Consider the following 15,609-nt stretch of genomic DNA (forward strand, 5'->3'; position numbering starts at 1 on the left):
CCGAAGACGGCAAGACGATCCTCCATGGCATCTAAGGGCAGGTCAGCATCCAGGAGGAGATCAGACAAGGCAGGGCATCAGCATCATCACCAAGAGAAGGGACACCGACGGACAATAGTGTCGTAGGCGATGGCAGACTTGAACTTGTTATAGATGATAGAGGCCGGCAATGCAATAGTTGGGGGGGGAGGGTATTGGGGGCGGCGGGACCTTAGTGAGAGGGTCAGTTGTCTTGATGACTTCGTTCAGCCACTTCTGCCCCTTCCACATCTGCTGGCTAAGAGAAAGGAGAACGTCACGTGTGCTAGCATGCAGTACCCCTTCCTACCTGCAGTAGCCCACCGGGTACTTGTACTTGCCAGTCCTGAAGGCCTCGCTCTTGGGTATCTCCGAGCCAGGGTTGAGGAGGGTGAGCGAGTCGATCTGCTGCGGCTGGAAGGCTGGCCGATCGCTGCTGGACTTGTCCCCGGCAGAAGGGAGGAGACCATCATGGTTGTGGTGGAGCTTGATCTTCTTGATCTTCTTTCCGTCCTACAGCACCGTAAGAAAGCGAGCAAAGAGGAGGACGAGGAGGACGAGGACGAGGAGGAGTTGGAAGTGAAGGGGGTGTGGGTGAGGTGGAGTAGAGACCTGGAAATCATCGTCCCCGGACTCATCAGATTCAGCTTGCGCTCTCCCCCGCTTCTTCTTGCTCCCTCGCGCCCCTGCCCCTGCGCTTTTCTTGCTCGCATCGAAATATCGCTTGAGGCATTCGTTTGCTCGCTTCGGCAGCTTGCTCAGAACATCCTCCTTGTTCCCCCCCCTCTCGCCCTCCTGTTCCCTCGACGGAAAATTTCGCAGCAGCGACGCGATGCTCGAGCTTGACCCGCTCGCGATCCTCCCGCACTCCTCGAGCCCGTACTTGTACACTCCCCACAGCAGCTCCTTGTCGTGTTTCACCGTCCATGTGCTGCATGGTCGAGCAGCATTGAAGTCCTTGGGGTTTCCCAGCACGTCCCTGCTCTCTCGGCAGGTCTTCCCCAGCAGCGCCAGCTGGAGGAGCCGCCGCATCGTCTCCCCGCAAGTCTTGTCGGAGATGTTACACACTTTTCTCATAACCCGCTCGTCCACCTTGAGCCTCGCCCCCGACCCCTCCCCGACTTTCTTCAGCTCTTGGTCCTCCTTCACGATCTGCTTCAGCTCCTCAGGAGACGCGCCCGCCACCTTAGCGCAGGTCTTGACGTACTCGCGCGAGAAGCTTATCACGTCGTCCACGCTGGGGGCCTTCACGTTTGCCGCCCGGTAAATTTCCTCCCATCGGCCAAACCCCAAAGAGAGCAGGTGCTTCCTGACGCTCTTCATGTCCACCCCTGTCCAGTAGTTGGACCCTCTCCTCCTGTCGCTGTCGCTCAAGCTCCCGTCGCTCTGCGATCCCTCCTTCTTGGACTCATCGAACCCCAACCGCGACACTCCCGTCCTTCTCCGAGGACCCATATCTTCATGCACCACCTCCACCTTTTCCTTCTTTACCGGATTTGGCATCAACTTCTCCCAGAAGTTCGGATCGTTGTAGTCGATCTCTGCCCCAGCTGATGCCGGCACAAAGCTCGCCGTTGAGAACGAGTTCCCAGCTGACCGAGCCCCACTGTCTTCCACGATCTTGGTACTTCGCCGCTGCAGGATAGATTCGATGTCTTCCTCGTTAAACTTTGTGCTCTCCTCTTCCGCCTCCTTCTTGAAGAGATCGTAAGCCCCGTGCCGCAGCAGCCGCTCCAGCTCCTTCTTGTCCTCCTTGCTCGTCTTCTTCGTCCCCTGCTTCCCCGTGATCACCGCCTGCTCCAGACCCTGTTTCTGCGACGCCCGCTCCAGCATCCTCCTCTCGTAAGTCTTCACCGTGATGAGCCGGTAGATTTTCACCTCCCGCGTCTGCCCGATCCTGTGGCATCTCGCCTGAGCCTGCAGGTCGTTCTGAGGGTTCCAGTCGCTGTCAAAGATGATGACGGTGTCCGCCGTTGTCAGATTGATCCCCATCCCCCCAGCCTTGGTGCAGATGAGGAACACGAACCTGTGATCTCCCTGCTCGTTGTACCGATCAATGGCGCTCTGACGCATGTTCCCTCGGATCCGACCATCAATCCGCTCGAAGGGAAACTCCTTGGCCCGCATGTACTTCTCCAGCATGTCCAGCACGCGGATGAACTGGCTGAAGATCAGCACACGGTGATGCTCCGTCCGCAGCTTCGGGAGAATCTTGTCGAGCAAGACCATCTTGCCGGAATGAAAAATGAGCTGTTGCAGCATGTCCGCACCCGACGAATGGCTCCTGACCTGCCGCAGAAACTTCAGACGTCTCCCTCCTCCTCCTTCCTCTTCCCCTCCCTCCTCTCATTCCCAAGCTCTTCTCTCCCCCCATGTTCTTCCTCAATGTTTTGACATGCAAGTCCGCCCATGGGACGTCAGCACTGACTTCCATCAACAAGTCCAGGCTTCAAGGCATCCATCATACATTCAACTCTCTCCGGGGAGCACCCGAACGGCAACGAGCACATACATGAACACGCAAGGCAGACCTGCTCCTCCACCCCGTCGATCAAGTATGGATGATTGCAACACTTGCGAAGCTCCATCTCCACATTTCTCAGCGCAGGCACTTGCGCTCCCTTGGCTCCCTTCCTCAGCCAGTCGAAGTTCTTTTCGAGGATCGACTTATACGTAGTCCGCTGCAGCTGCGACATCTCAACCTCTACAATGATCTCTTCCTTGGGGGGGATAGACTTTTCCACATCCTCCTTGTGCCTGCGGAGCATGAAGGGCTGGAGCGCCTTGCGCAGCTCCACGATCTGCCCGGCGGTCTCTGGGGGGTTCCCGTAGCGGTCGAGGAAGAGCTCGAGGTTGTCGAAGTTGTTGGGGGAGAGGAAGTGGAGCAAGCACCACAGCTCCTCCGTGTTGTTCTGCAAGGGAGTCCCAGTCATCAGGACGCAGTGCGCTGCATCGTCAGGGTTCGAGCAGGGGGGGACGGCCTTGAAGGACTTGAGGGAGGTGAAAGTCTTGGACGATTTGTTCTTCAACCGGTGGGCCTCGTCGACGATCACGCAGTCCCACATGATGTCAGCAAGAATACCTCCGTTCTCCTCGTCTTTCATCACCACCTCCCACGTCGTGATCAGCACGTTGAACTTGAGCTCCTCCGACACCTTTCGGTGTTCATCATCAAGGAAGTAGAACTCGTACTTGAAGATGATGTCCCTTGAGTCCTGGTTGCCGTGGAAGACTATTGCGTTCAAGTCCGTCCACGCTTCGACTTCTCGAAGCCAGTGGGGTATGGTGGATAGAGGAGCCACCACAAGGAACGGGCCGCGTCTTCCCTGCTTCTGGTTCAGCCATGACATGAAGCCCACCGCCTGGACTGTCTTTCCTAGTCCCATCTCATCGGCAAGGATGGAGCCTCTGCGCTGGAGCCAGTTGAAGATGAGCCAGTTGACGCCCTCACGCTGGTACTCGCGGAGGGAGTTGCCTTTGAAGAAGCACTCCTTCACGTAGTCCTCGATGTCCTCTGACTGTGAGATCCGCTCAACAGGAGGACGCTTCTCCCTCTTGTTGTCGGGGATCTTTGAGAACAACTCGAACTGCCGGATCTTCTCGCTCGCCACCTGCGATCCCACAGAGTCCACGATCGACTCTCTTCGCTCCCACGTGGCCTCCGCATATGGGAGGTTTCTCCATTTGCAAAGATATTCCATCACTGCATCCTCCTCACCCTCCTCCGGCCTCTCCCGGCTCGCCACGATCCGCTCGACCTCGGCGAAGGTCGGGTCGAAGTAGTCTCCTCCACGATCTTCCACCTCCCATCGAATGACGTCCCACCACTTGGAGATGAAGTTGTTGAGCCTGATCTTCCCTCCCTCCGCAAAGATCGTGTCCGGGGACTCCCACGTCACATGCAGGTAGCTCTTGTCTCGCCACTTGATCAGGTACCTCTCTGAGAAGCTTCCGTCCTCTTCTCTCTTCTCCTCGAATCCAAGGATCTTGTCAATCCTGCACTTGTTCTGCTCGATCGCCCCCTGTTCTTCTTGATAGTAGAGCTCCTTTTCATCGCTCTCCAGCAAGTCGCTGTCATCAGACTCAATCACATACTTGCTCTTCCCCGAGCTGTTCTGCGCGCTCCTCCTCACTGATCGTCGCTGGTTGCCACCCTTCTTCTTTGTGGCTGGAGCAGCGAATCCATCTGAGTCGCTCGAGTCTTTGCTCTTGCGATTCTTTCCTGCTTTCCCTTTAGGTCTTGATCCGAAGTCCTCCGAGTCGCTGTCGCTGGCCTGAGAGAACTGGCAAGTCGAAACGAGTCAGGATGGGGTCAGACGGCGCCCAGGCTCACATCTTCTTCCTCGGAGGATTCGAATCGATTCGATCGCTTCTTGCTCGCAGGCTTGCCCGCAGGCTTGCCTTTCTTGTTTCCAGCTTTCGACTGCGTGAGGAACGGTCATGGTGGAGGCGTTTAGAGGAGGCAAGTAACCACTGAAGCCTTCTGCTTCTCTTGTGCCTTGACAGGCTTCGGCACCACCGCCTTCTTGTTGGAGGCTGACCATTCTTCTCCTTCGGAATTGCTCTCCGAGCTTGAGGCTATTCGCCTCCTATCACCGCCACTCGAAGCCTTGGAATCCATCCTGCTCGTCAAGATGAATCAAGGACCCACAGGCTACCTACACATCATCTCTAACCTCTTCTTCTTGCTGTCAACGTCTGAATCACTCCCTGGCGCCCGGAAATCCCCGTCGTTGTTGTCGTCATCCCCTCCATCGTCGTCGTCATCGTCGTCGTCGTCGTCGTCGTCGTCGTTCTGGTTTCGGTTTGTATCCTGCGACATCGGTTTGAAGAGCTGCTTCCCTCCTGTGGTTGGTCGAGGAGCGCTCTCGCTCTCTCCATTCTTCACGGGGACGGAATCCGAGCTTCCATCCCCAGACTCGGAATCACCGGAATCGGACATCAACAGTTTGCCTGGCAGACGAGACAGGTCACCCAGAGAAACGATTCAGCACAGGAAGGGAAGGGGCGAGATGCAAGAGAGGAGAGGATAAGTGAAAACTTCATCGAAGTCATGTCTCGAAGGTGAAAAATATGCATGAGAGAAAATGAGACTAGAGGGGTACGAGGATAGTTGCAATAGATGAAGCATCAGGAGCGGGAAGCGGTCGATAGCATGATGGAAGATACGACAGTCAGACCATGGGCATAAGGAGGGAGGAGGAAAGGAGGAGGAAAAGGAAAAGGGATGGGGGGATCAACAATTAGAAGTCAGACAAGTAAAGCTTTGGCAGATTTGAGTGAAACAGAAGCCGTTCAGGATATCGCGACAAGGAAAAGCGACTCCAAGAGAGTAGAGATGATAGCTAGAAGAAACAAGGAAGATAGCCTGGGAAGCGCAACGAGGAGCGAATGTAGAACGAGGGTATCAGGTGCAGGGAAAATGCCGAAATGCAAGCAAAGCAAATCGGGATCAGGACGTTGGAGAGGGATGTGCAAGGCGATAATCAAGGAGTTGAAGATGTGGACGGAGGGAGGTAGAAGGGGCAGAGAAGGAGGAGAAGCGAGGGTGGCGGCGAGCACATGGAAGGAGGGAGGGGGGGCGGGACGGACGGGGGGGGCGGGGGGGGAGGGAGAGGAGAGGGAAGTAAAAGTGTTAAGTCGATTACGGCAGGCCTCAGTTTTTATTTATATGTTTCGAAACTGGTACACTTTAAAAACGTTTATTTTAATTTGTACGAGATGAATCCGATACTTGCTATGACCATGTACATATAAAGGTGTTTTTAAAATTAGGTAACTAATATCAAGCTTTAGTTACTCTCATGTTTTCCATATTAACTGTACAAATTTTATATACATGTAAAAATCCTGCATGACGTGGGAGGAGCGCTGGAACTGGTCCCGTGGGAGCGGAGGAGCAGGAGCCGCAGCAGCAGCAGCAGCAGCAGGAGCAGCAGCAGCAGCAGGAGAGTTGGTACAAGGACAGAGAAGGAGTGATCAGGGAGAGAAGACAGACAGACAGACAGAGTAGGTAGAGTATCCTTCACCCTTCGCACGGAAAATGGCAGGCGTCGTAGGGGAAAGAGGGAAGGACTTCGGTGACTTCAAGCGCTGGTGGGACATCTGAGGTCCAAAATAGCTTGTAAAGGGTGAGATGCAGTCAAGAAGTCCTAGCAGAACAGGCAGAAACGAATGTGTATGGACCGGAATTCTGCCATGCTGAATTGTTGGTATGCTGACTTATTTCTTTGAGGTTTCGTTGAGGGTTCTCAATCAGACTTCTGTCTCCATCAGACAACAAGCTTAATGCCACCAATTTGATTGGTTGACGTAGAACTAGAGCCTGTTGGAGGAATCCGGACTTGTCTTTTGAACCGGTATGCGGGTGAACGTCATTTAAAGAGGGAGGGGAACCGGGGGGGGGGAGCGGAGGGGTTGAAGCAAGCAAGGATTAAGATGCTCTACGCTACAAAAGCGATACTTGTTCTCACCCTGAAGTTGATGGTACTCCTTCTCCATCTAGCGTGTTGAGTTGATGGCTGGGGCAGGCGATGGGGGTCAAGGCAGACAGCACTGGCGAGCATGAATGTCGGTGGAAGTATAACCAGCTGCATTGGGACCTCACGCCTCTCATCCGACATTCGTGAGTCTCCCCCACATCCTTTATCTTGTTCAGCTACCAAGAGCTCGACTGACCGTCACTCTCAGCCCTCAGCGAGACTACCGGGTGAAGCGAGACCGGTGGGAGTTCTACCTCAATGTCTGCGCCAACACCATCAAGGTGAAGGGTCCCGCCTACTCGCCCCCAGCTCAAGTCGAGCAGGTCCCGAGCACATGCAAGCAGCAGTTCGGACCGACTGCTGAGAGATCGCCGGGATATCAAACCCTGCAACATGACGGGGAGGTTTGCGGTGTCCACTTGAGCTTGGGGCGAGCTGAGATGGGTTGGCAGACTGCTTGCTACTACATGGGGAATGTGCACACAGCAAAGTGGGGGCTGCTGGACGAGAACAACCCAGAGGACGGGGTGAAGCTGACGTACTCAGCAGGGACAAAATGTGAGGGAGGAGGGAGGCAAGTCGCGGTTCCTCTTGATGACCCAACGAGTCAGGTGATGCCAAGACTGGGAGATCGATCGAGTATCACTTCATCTGCGATCCTCAGATCGGCGTCGGGCAGCCCGTCACGTACTGCTCCTCCTCCTCAGCGCTCAAAGTGACACATCGATCAGGGTTGCGGGAGAATGTCGCTTCATGGTCATATGGCAGACTATCTACGCGTGTCCCTTCTACCCGACTCACTATCCTCGGCTCCTCTTGTGGTGCCATCCCAGCCGATGACGGCGATGACGATGACGATGACGATGCGTTTGCAGGAGTAGCGTCGCGATCGTGCTCTACTTGCTCATGGGCTTCGCATACAACATCAGAAATAACGGGATGAAGGTTTCCCTTGCTGCTATACCTCACAGGTGCTTGCTCTACTCGCTCCTCTCGTTCTCACGGCTCTCAGTTCCTCCTTCCTTGCGCTATGGGCATGGCTCAAGTACCTCGTCATGAGCCTTTTCGGTGAGAGGCTCGTCCTTGTTACATAACGTGACGCTTCCTCTTCAGGATTTTTGTTTGGAAATCGTGAAAGAGACATCGGAAGTTCAGAGGAGACTACGAGGTTGAATCCAACCCCCGTTTAACAGAACCTAGCTCATTGTTTATAAACCTCCGATAATCTCAGATCTAATTACCATCACTTGGCTCACACACACACACACAAGGTTTCTTCTATTGATCTATCATGCTACTTCAACCCTTGCCCGTACAAACTTCAGAACAAGTCTCCGCCCCATGGTGATCGCTGCACAGTGGAGTACTGCGGTTGGTTGGGAGGAGGCATGTAGCCGAAGTTTCCATCTTGAGTGGAGTATTGCGGCATGTTGACGGCGTTCATGCTGGAGTACAAGTTGCCTTGCTGATAGCGGAGGGTCAAGAGGAGAAACATGGCAGGAGAGATCTAGACCTGTCTGTTAACTTGCCAAGAAGGCTCGTTGCCTCTAGGGCTGAGGTTTCCTACCGAGATGATGTTTTGCGAAGCTTTGAGGCATGTCAGTGAGAGGCGTCAAGAACGACTATGATTACGTAGCATCATCTGCGGGCGGAACGAAGCGACTGGAGCCATTGCTGGGCTCCTCAAAAAGTTCTGCTGAAGCTTGTTCTTGCTGTCAGTCGATGAAGGGGATCAGAAGAGAGTACCAAAGGCCTCGGAATCGTTGACTGCATCTGCATGTGAGGCATGGGAGGCGGGGGGGGCATAGAAGGCATGGAGATCATCGATGGCTGCTCGATCTGTCAAGGAACAGAAGCTCAGTCAGCTGACACAAGTCGAGCAACCTGCTCGCTCACATAGTTGATGTTGGGAGAAAACGGCGGCGGCGGCGGCATCATAATTTGCTGTGGACACGATGAAATGTCAGGGGCTTCAGTGGAGGAGGCTGGGGGTCGGGGACATACGTTGGGTCTTGGCAGTTGAGGGGGCTCAGGGGGCTGGAGCAAAGGGGCGCAGTCTCGGACGACAGGGATCTGGGGAGACATGTCAGCTTGGAGGAGTTGAGACCCAACAAGATTTTCTCATGTCGTTACCACACGCTTGTCGGTGTGGATCTGAACGACAGAATGAATGGCGTCGGTAAGGAGACCCTTGATCCTATCCTCTGAGAACCCTGCTACATCCTTCCCGTCGACCTCTTCGATCAGCTCCCCGTGCTAGCAAGACCAGTCAGCACCAGCCATCGAGTCACTTGCTCTACCGTGAAGCCCACTTTCTCAGCCGATGAGCCTTTAGTCACGTTGCCGATTACGAAAGACTGAGTTGGAGAACGAGCATCAGAGTGAACATCATAGGAGCAGCTTGTTACCCCCGTCTTCTCGCCGTTGAACCATTCTTTGGGGCAAGGCTCAATGGAAAATCCAGGACTAGCGATTGTGATACCCAGTTTCTGTGAGCCTTGTTAACATGAGAAGGTCAAGGATTGCAAGGTGGCAACCTTCATTTCAATGATCTCTTTCATTCTGGCTTCCAAGATTTCCTTCTCATCAAGTTCCTTTGAATCTTCTTTGTTCTGTAGATTGATGTCAGCTGGAATGCTCATGTAAGAAGATTAAAACCTCCTCTACGTTCTCATCATCAGACCTGTTGGAAGAACGGATATATCAGGTGCACACACCAACTTGTGAACAAGAGACACTCACTTCTTGACGATAATTTTTCGAATAATCTCAACGTCGTATTCAGTATTCCGAGAAGCTGTACAAGCTTCAATGATTGCAACAAAAACTCCGAAAGATTCCAACCTGATTTCATGCGCAAGAGGACAGGGGAGTCAACAGGCCCAGGGATCTTCTGGGAGAGAGTCCAGATGTCCCAGTTGCTCACCTTCTCTCCGTTAACCTGCAGCAGGAGCTCACTTAACACTGCTGCTCCTGCTGCCATCAAAAGCTCACCTCGATGAGAACGTCGTTGAAGGAGACAAGACCAGACGTTGCTGCTGGTCCATCGGGAAAGATCTGACGGAGAGAGTCAAACAGGAGAGCAAGCGCATGGAGATCAGAAGCATGAGAGGTGATTTCATCACCTTTTGTACGTAGAACTCACGTTGCCCAGATTCCATATTGATCCGATCGGAAAAAGCGATTCCGACCTGACAGTTTGTCCTTCAATCCAAGACAGGAGCATCCCTTGCGCGGGAAAGGCTCACTCACCCCTCCTTTGGGCTTCAACGAAGACTTGTTGATAGACATGGTCTGAATCTGAGATTGAATCTCCGCGATGGTTCCGTTTCCATTGGGGAATGCGATACTTCTTGGCTCTTGGATTGTACGGACAGCCATCGGGGGAAACGACATCTCGACGAGCAGTTGAGGAAGCTGGCGATAACCTTCCATACAAGTCATGGCAGGTCATGTTATCCCATGTCACATGTCAGAACACATGCCCAAAGCATTGTCTCATTTCCCTCTCCTGCCGTTGCCTGATTTGCTGCATGCCCTTCAAAATGATCTGATGCAACCATTCTTGCTACACTTTTCTCAATTTTTCTTCTACTCAGGCTTCCTCATCCGCTGGAGGGATCTATCTTTCAGCACTCCTCTTCTCCGTCCCTCCATTTCCATCCTCTTCCTCCGTCTAAGACGACTTTCCTGTCCTCTGTTCACTGCAGAGGACTGCGCTGCCATACACGGCCATCTGAGGACATTCCGTTTCTGTGTAACGATTAGAAATTTCAAATACTTTTGAAATATTATCTCATATAATCAAATTTACAAGAAACTATTGTCAGAGCATATCGCAAAATTGAATAATTTGTGTGAAACAATCAGCCTTCACGGAAATGCCAGTGTCTGCAAGGCTCGGAATGCGGGGTGGTCCCTCATTCTCGTCCCACTCAATGAGTACCCCTTCTTTCACCTGCATTAACAAGGGTACTCCACTCAGTGACTGGTGTGCATGGGTAGGGGTATATGTCCCCACCCTCCACGCATCTGGGTATTAGAGGGGTGTAAGGGGGTCCTTCTGTAACGGCCCTATTCATATGCTACTGTGTGAATTAGCTGGGTGTCCAGGTGTTACACTGATGGACTCATCCGATCCGAGGCGAGCCCGGCGGGACTGCCAACTGGCAACACGGTCGGCCCGCCCGGCCAGGCCGGGCCGGCCCACTGCTGACGGAGACCTCTAGTACGGTGCGCCCGACTGCGGCGCCCGACTCGACAACATCATGTTGTAAGGGTCAAGCCACCTCCGAGGCTCGCCGACTCTTCCCGGAGTCCCGGAGTCCGGATTCAAAGTTTCACTGCCGACGGCGGCACTCCGGGTTTCCGTGAGCCTGTGAGTGATCGCCGGGACTCGGACTCCAAGGCTCGCCGACTCTTCCGGAGTCCGGATTCAAAGTTTCACTGCCGACGGCACTCCGGGTTTCTGTGAGCCTGTGAGTGATCGCCGGGACTCGGACTGCCTCTCAGTAAACTCAGTTGTGACTCTCGCAGCGGCCTCCTCCTCCGACCCTCCTCAGTTCTCAGTCTTGTTGCTTGAGCCGTTGCTTGAGATCCGGGATCATTCACAGGCCCGGGGCAACTCACATACCGCCGGGTCACGTTGTGAAACAAGAGTGGAGCTTCCGACTCGACTATACTATGATTAAGGCTTGGCTATAAGATCGGAACAGCCCGGCTATGAACTACTAGTCCCCGGAGTACACTTCACGACTGATGAATCTAGCTATCGGATACTATAAATAATTGAAACCAAAACTGGAGGCGCCTAGCTAGTTGTCTACCGAGCTGTATTCCAGTAGGCCCTTAGTGGACCCCCTGACCTGGGGTACCCACCCGTTCTCATTTGGCCTCTGGATGACTGCTAGTAAGGGGTCTAGAGTTCTGAAGGACCCCTACCATACCTAAAGACAGGGGACTCAACGGCTATGGCGAGCGTGGGGGAGGGTGTAGCGCTCGACAGTCAGCAATGGGCTCCCCCTCCCTCCTCTCCTCCCCACTCACCTTCTTCTCCTTCTCCTCCCTCCTCTCCTCCCCACACTCAAGTCACACATGAGCAGCTTCCGGCCAACCCCCGCAGCTCACACCACGAGCAAGTGTCAGCTCAGGAGATCTCGTCTCAAGCCTCCCCTCCACACCATGAGCCGCTGCCTCTGCACTCGGAGGCTTCGCGTCCTCCTCTGCTCATCGATGCTCAAGTGACGCTGAAGGAGATGCGCTCGTCGCTTGCGAGCTCTTTCCGAGCCGCCAAGCTTGTGGACGGCAACGAGGTCTTGTCGGAGAAGCTGCGAGGACGAGCGGCCGCGGAGGCAACAGGAGACAACGGGGATGGCCTGATGACCGTCATTGCCTTCGTGGAGGCGCTGGCCGAGCTGGGAGTAACAGCGAGGAAGCGGCATGTGCGAATGATTCTGAGTAGCTCGCGGTTCTCAGTGGGGGGGAGGGTGCGGGTGGAGGAGTTGCTCAAGGAGATGAACGGGAGCGAGTGGTGGCCGTCACGGGAGGCGATGGCGTCTGAGGCCATCGATCGTATTGCCGACAATATTGAGAAGCAGCAGGGGCAGAACTTGTCGCTCTTCGACATGTCCGCGAGAGACGCCCAGCTCGACGAGGAGGCGTCCAACGACAAGTTCAGCAAGCTCATGAACATCATCAAGACGAACCCCAGCGCTGAGGCTACTGAGTTCCTCGCCCTCTTCGATCCCGAGGCAGACAAGAAAGCGAACCGCGCAGAAGCAGGGATACAAGACGGGATACAGAAGAAGGAAGAAGGAGGGGTACAGAAGAAGCAAGAAGGAGGGGTACAGAAGAAGGAAGGAGGGATACGGAAGAAGGGGGAAGCAGGGATACAAGGAGGGATACAGAAGAAGGAAGAAGGAGGGGTACAGATCCAGGAGGAAGGAGGGGTACAGATGAAGGAAGAAGGAAGGGTACAGATGCAGGAGCAAGGAGGGGTACAGACGCAGGAGGAAGGAGAGGTACAGAAGAAGGAAGAAAGGGTACAGACGCAGGAGGAAGGAGGGGTACAGAAGGCGGGGAAGGAGGGGTACAGAAGAAGGAAGGAGAGGTACAGAATGAGGCAGGAGGTGTTCAGAGTGACGAGGAAGGAGGAATACAGAAGGAGGGGAAGGAGGGGTACAGGGGGAGGAGGAAGGAGGGGTACAGAAGCAAGAGGAAGGAGGGGTACAGAGGCCGGGTCATACGAAGAAGCGACAAGGTGCGAGCATGGAGAAAGCCTCCAAGTCTGGAGGCAATCCTTACCAAGGCAAGAATCCTCTGCTCGAGAGCAAGAGCAAGAGCACAGGCTTGTCAGCTCTCCAAGTGAGCTCCAGCGGAGACTTGGGTGGGCAGCGTGCCCGTCGCTTCTCGAGCAGCAGGGAGCGAGCGCTGGTGTACTCCAAGATGCTCGACCTTGTCTCAGAGCCCCTGAGGGTGAAGCGACTGAAATCCTACAAGTCCAACTGGAGGAAGGAGCCGCGGCCAGCACTCGCCATCGAGTATCGCAAGTGGGACAACCTGAACGAGCAGGTCGCGGGCTGGACGCCAGCGCTCAAGTACCAGGCGAGAACGCCAAGCGAGTCCTGGGTGCAGATCACATCGACGGCACCGTTCAAGATCGGATCTCGCTTGTCTGCTCCTCCTCCGCTCCCTCCCGGGCCTGAGCCGATGACCGCCAACTCGATGCTGAATCAGTCGCTCAAGGAAGACCGGAAGAAGTCCAAACTCGTGCTCAAGGGCACCGAGACGGCGAAGCTCTCTCGGCGATACGTATCCCAGGGCCTCTATGAACGAGCTCTCAAGTGCGCGGAGCAGAGCGTCGAGTGTTTCCAGCAGGCAGGGCAGCAGGGGCAGGCGAGCGCGGTCTTACACCCCCTGCCGTACGTGCAGGAGCTGATCAAGCTCAGCATGGACCGGATGCTCTCGAGCGCCCAGGAAGCGCTGAATCGCTTGGAGTTCGACAAAGCCTCCTCCTACATCCCCCGCCTGCTGAGCGCGTGCGAATGGCTGGACCAGAGGGGGGTGGTGTACCCCGCAGCCAAGGAGCTCTCTACGCGACAGCTGAGGCTGGGGATGCGGGGCCAGGGGATGCCGCAGGGACGGGAAGCCATCGGAGTGCTGGCTGACCTCATCCTCGACAAGACCTTCGCCAAGGCCTCCCAGCTCGAGACCGACGCGCTGCTGCGCTACTTCGCCAACCTCAACCCGAGGGAGGTGGACGAGGAGGAGCTGGCGGCGCTGGAGGAGGAGCCGGATAAGGTGTTTGTGAACCGCCTGCCCGAGCAGCTGGTGTGTGACGGGAGGACGTACGTGCTCGTGATCGACCTCAAGCCCGCGGTGCTCCCGGACACGCTAAGCATCGGCATGCAGATCGAAGTGCGGGGGGTGCGGACGCTTAACTCCGGGTACCAGGACGAGGGGAGGACGTGGAGGAGCGGGACAGTGACGGGATGGAACGGGAGGGCGTCCAAGTACAAGGTGCAGTACGCGGACGACAGCGAGTGGGTGTCGTGGCCGAGTGAGTTGCAGATCGATATGGACACGTCGCTCGAGCATGTCGTCATCGACATCGACGACATCGAGGTTCGCAGCTACACGCGGATCGCTCGGGATGCGGAGAAGAAGCGAGCGGTCGTGAGCTTCATTCCAGTCCCTCACTTCTCCGAGTTTCCTTCGCGCTCGTTCGGGTCCAAGAGGGTGAGGATGTACCGGTTCAAGACGGGGGAGAACCTCCTAGCCGACAAGCGAGCCTCCGTCATGCTCCTCCCTCCCGTCTGCCTGAAGCCTGCCGCCTCCTACGCCTTCTTCAACGCCCTCAGCAACGAGCCGCTTCCCGACGCCTCCATCGAGTTCACCAACCTCTCGACCAACACCCGCCACGTGTTCCGCGAGGGAGAGCAAGTAAGCCTCCCCTCCGAGGGCGTCTACAAGACCATCGCGCGAGCGTGTGGGGGCAGCGGGTACCCCTGGACGTCGTTGATGTGGCATACTGTAAACTATGAGGAGAAGTGGGGGGAAGGGGAGGGCGAGCAGAAGCTCTTCTTCAGCAGGCACCTCAAGAGCAAGCGACAGCTCCGCGTCCTAGTCTCTTGGCGCTCCAGTCACGTCCTGCTGGACTCGCACGTGTACACCAGCGCGAGTGACCACGTGAACTGGGCGAACTCTGGGGTGAACGTGAACGGGATTATGATAGAGAACGACTCGATGCGAGCCAACGGGCCTGAAGTGACTCTGATCCGAGTCAAGAGCCACCACTCTTACCTCTTCTCCCTCTCCTGGGCCACTGACATCCCTGGTTACCAGCAGCAGCCCAGCTGGTCTCTAGCAGCGCCCAAAGTTTCCTTGTACGATACCAACGGTCTGTTTGCGGCGTTTGTTCTGCCGGAAGCGTCGGAGGAGGAGGACGGGCACTGCTGGTGGCATGTGTTCGCCATCAACGGCAACGAGTGGGACAGACCCTCCCACGGCCTCACGCGACTGAACGCGCTCTCGCCGGAGGAGATGCCTCAGGTGACGTCGCGGTTGGCATGAGAATGGGGGAGCATGACTGACTCTTGTTGCTCTCAGCTCGCGGTTCCTGCCTTCAACATCGTGGAGCATGCGGAGGAAGCTTGTTGGAGGCTCTTCATCCAGGACGTCAACCACATGCTGCTGGGCAAGCCCTTCGACTTCCCCGTCCTCAAGCCCAGGGAGCCTGCGGACGTCTCTTCCATCCGAGGATGCACGCTGCTAGGCCTGCTGTGCTCCCACAACGAGGGCCGAGAGTCCTCCCGTCGAACCTCTTGGTACGATGACGAAGCAACGGTGGACGATCACCTCGCAGCTCTACGAGTACGTGCCTTGTGCCCTTGCCTTGTCTTGCCTTGTCTTGTCTTGTCTTGTCTTGTCTTGTCTTGCCTTGCCTTGCCTTGTCTTGTCTTGTCTTGTCTTGTCTTGCCTTGTCTTGTCTTGCCTTGCCTTGCCTTGTCTTGTCTTGTCTTGTCTTGCCTTGTCTTGTCTTGTCTTGTCTTGCCTTGTCTTGTCTTGCTCAAGGCGTCTGCAGACGTTCATCAAGTGGACCACGGAGGAG

The 15,609-nt window shown here is 55.4% G+C and overlaps 4 protein-coding genes across 4 annotated transcripts; 2 read left to right on the forward strand and 2 right to left on the reverse strand.

Moving 5' to 3' along the window:
- Nucleotides 1-1,518: 1,518 nt before the first annotated feature.
- On the reverse strand, nt 1,519-3,989 carry GUITHDRAFT_45412 (hypothetical protein; the record flags this gene model as incomplete). The annotated part of the gene is made up of 2 exons (XM_005820799.1): nt 1,519-2,329; nt 2,539-3,989. Coding segments are annotated over 2 exons (2,262 nt in total), but the record flags the coding sequence as incomplete, so codon positions are not given.
- Nucleotides 3,990-6,456: 2,467 nt separating this feature from the next.
- On the forward strand, nt 6,457-7,690 carry GUITHDRAFT_147604 (hypothetical protein; the record flags this gene model as incomplete). The annotated part of the gene is made up of 9 exons (XM_005820800.1): nt 6,457-6,504; nt 6,549-6,643; nt 6,709-6,904; nt 6,953-7,058; nt 7,112-7,187; nt 7,232-7,321; nt 7,376-7,471; nt 7,513-7,568; nt 7,614-7,690. The coding sequence occupies 9 exons, from the start codon at nt 6,457-6,459 to the stop codon at nt 7,688-7,690; spliced, it is 840 nt and encodes a 279-aa protein (XP_005820857.1).
- A 131-nt stretch (nt 7,691-7,821) lies between these two features.
- On the reverse strand, nt 7,822-9,944 carry GUITHDRAFT_147605 (hypothetical protein; the record flags this gene model as incomplete). Its single annotated transcript, XM_005820801.1, has 15 exons — nt 7,822-7,965; nt 8,014-8,087; nt 8,133-8,202; nt 8,385-8,444; nt 8,505-8,573; nt 8,634-8,756; nt 8,801-8,857; nt 8,909-8,989; nt 9,038-9,112; nt 9,159-9,183; nt 9,243-9,297; nt 9,345-9,441; nt 9,495-9,557; nt 9,626-9,691; nt 9,753-9,944. 15 exons carry the CDS (start codon nt 9,942-9,944, stop codon nt 7,822-7,824), a joined length of 1,251 nt encoding a protein of 416 aa, XP_005820858.1.
- Nucleotides 9,945-12,864: 2,920 nt separating this feature from the next.
- On the forward strand, nt 12,865-13,979 carry GUITHDRAFT_155910 (hypothetical protein; the record flags this gene model as incomplete). Its single annotated transcript, XM_005820802.1, has 1 exon — nt 12,865-13,979. A coding segment is annotated over exon 1 (1,035 nt), but the record flags the coding sequence as incomplete, so codon positions are not given.
- Between the last annotated feature and the right edge of the window lie 1,630 nt (nt 13,980-15,609).

Source organism: Guillardia theta, assembly GCF_000315625.1.
Source record: "Guillardia theta CCMP2712 unplaced genomic scaffold GUITHscaffold_164, whole genome shotgun sequence".
NCBI classification, from domain to species: domain Eukaryota; class Cryptophyceae; order Pyrenomonadales; family Geminigeraceae; genus Guillardia; species Guillardia theta.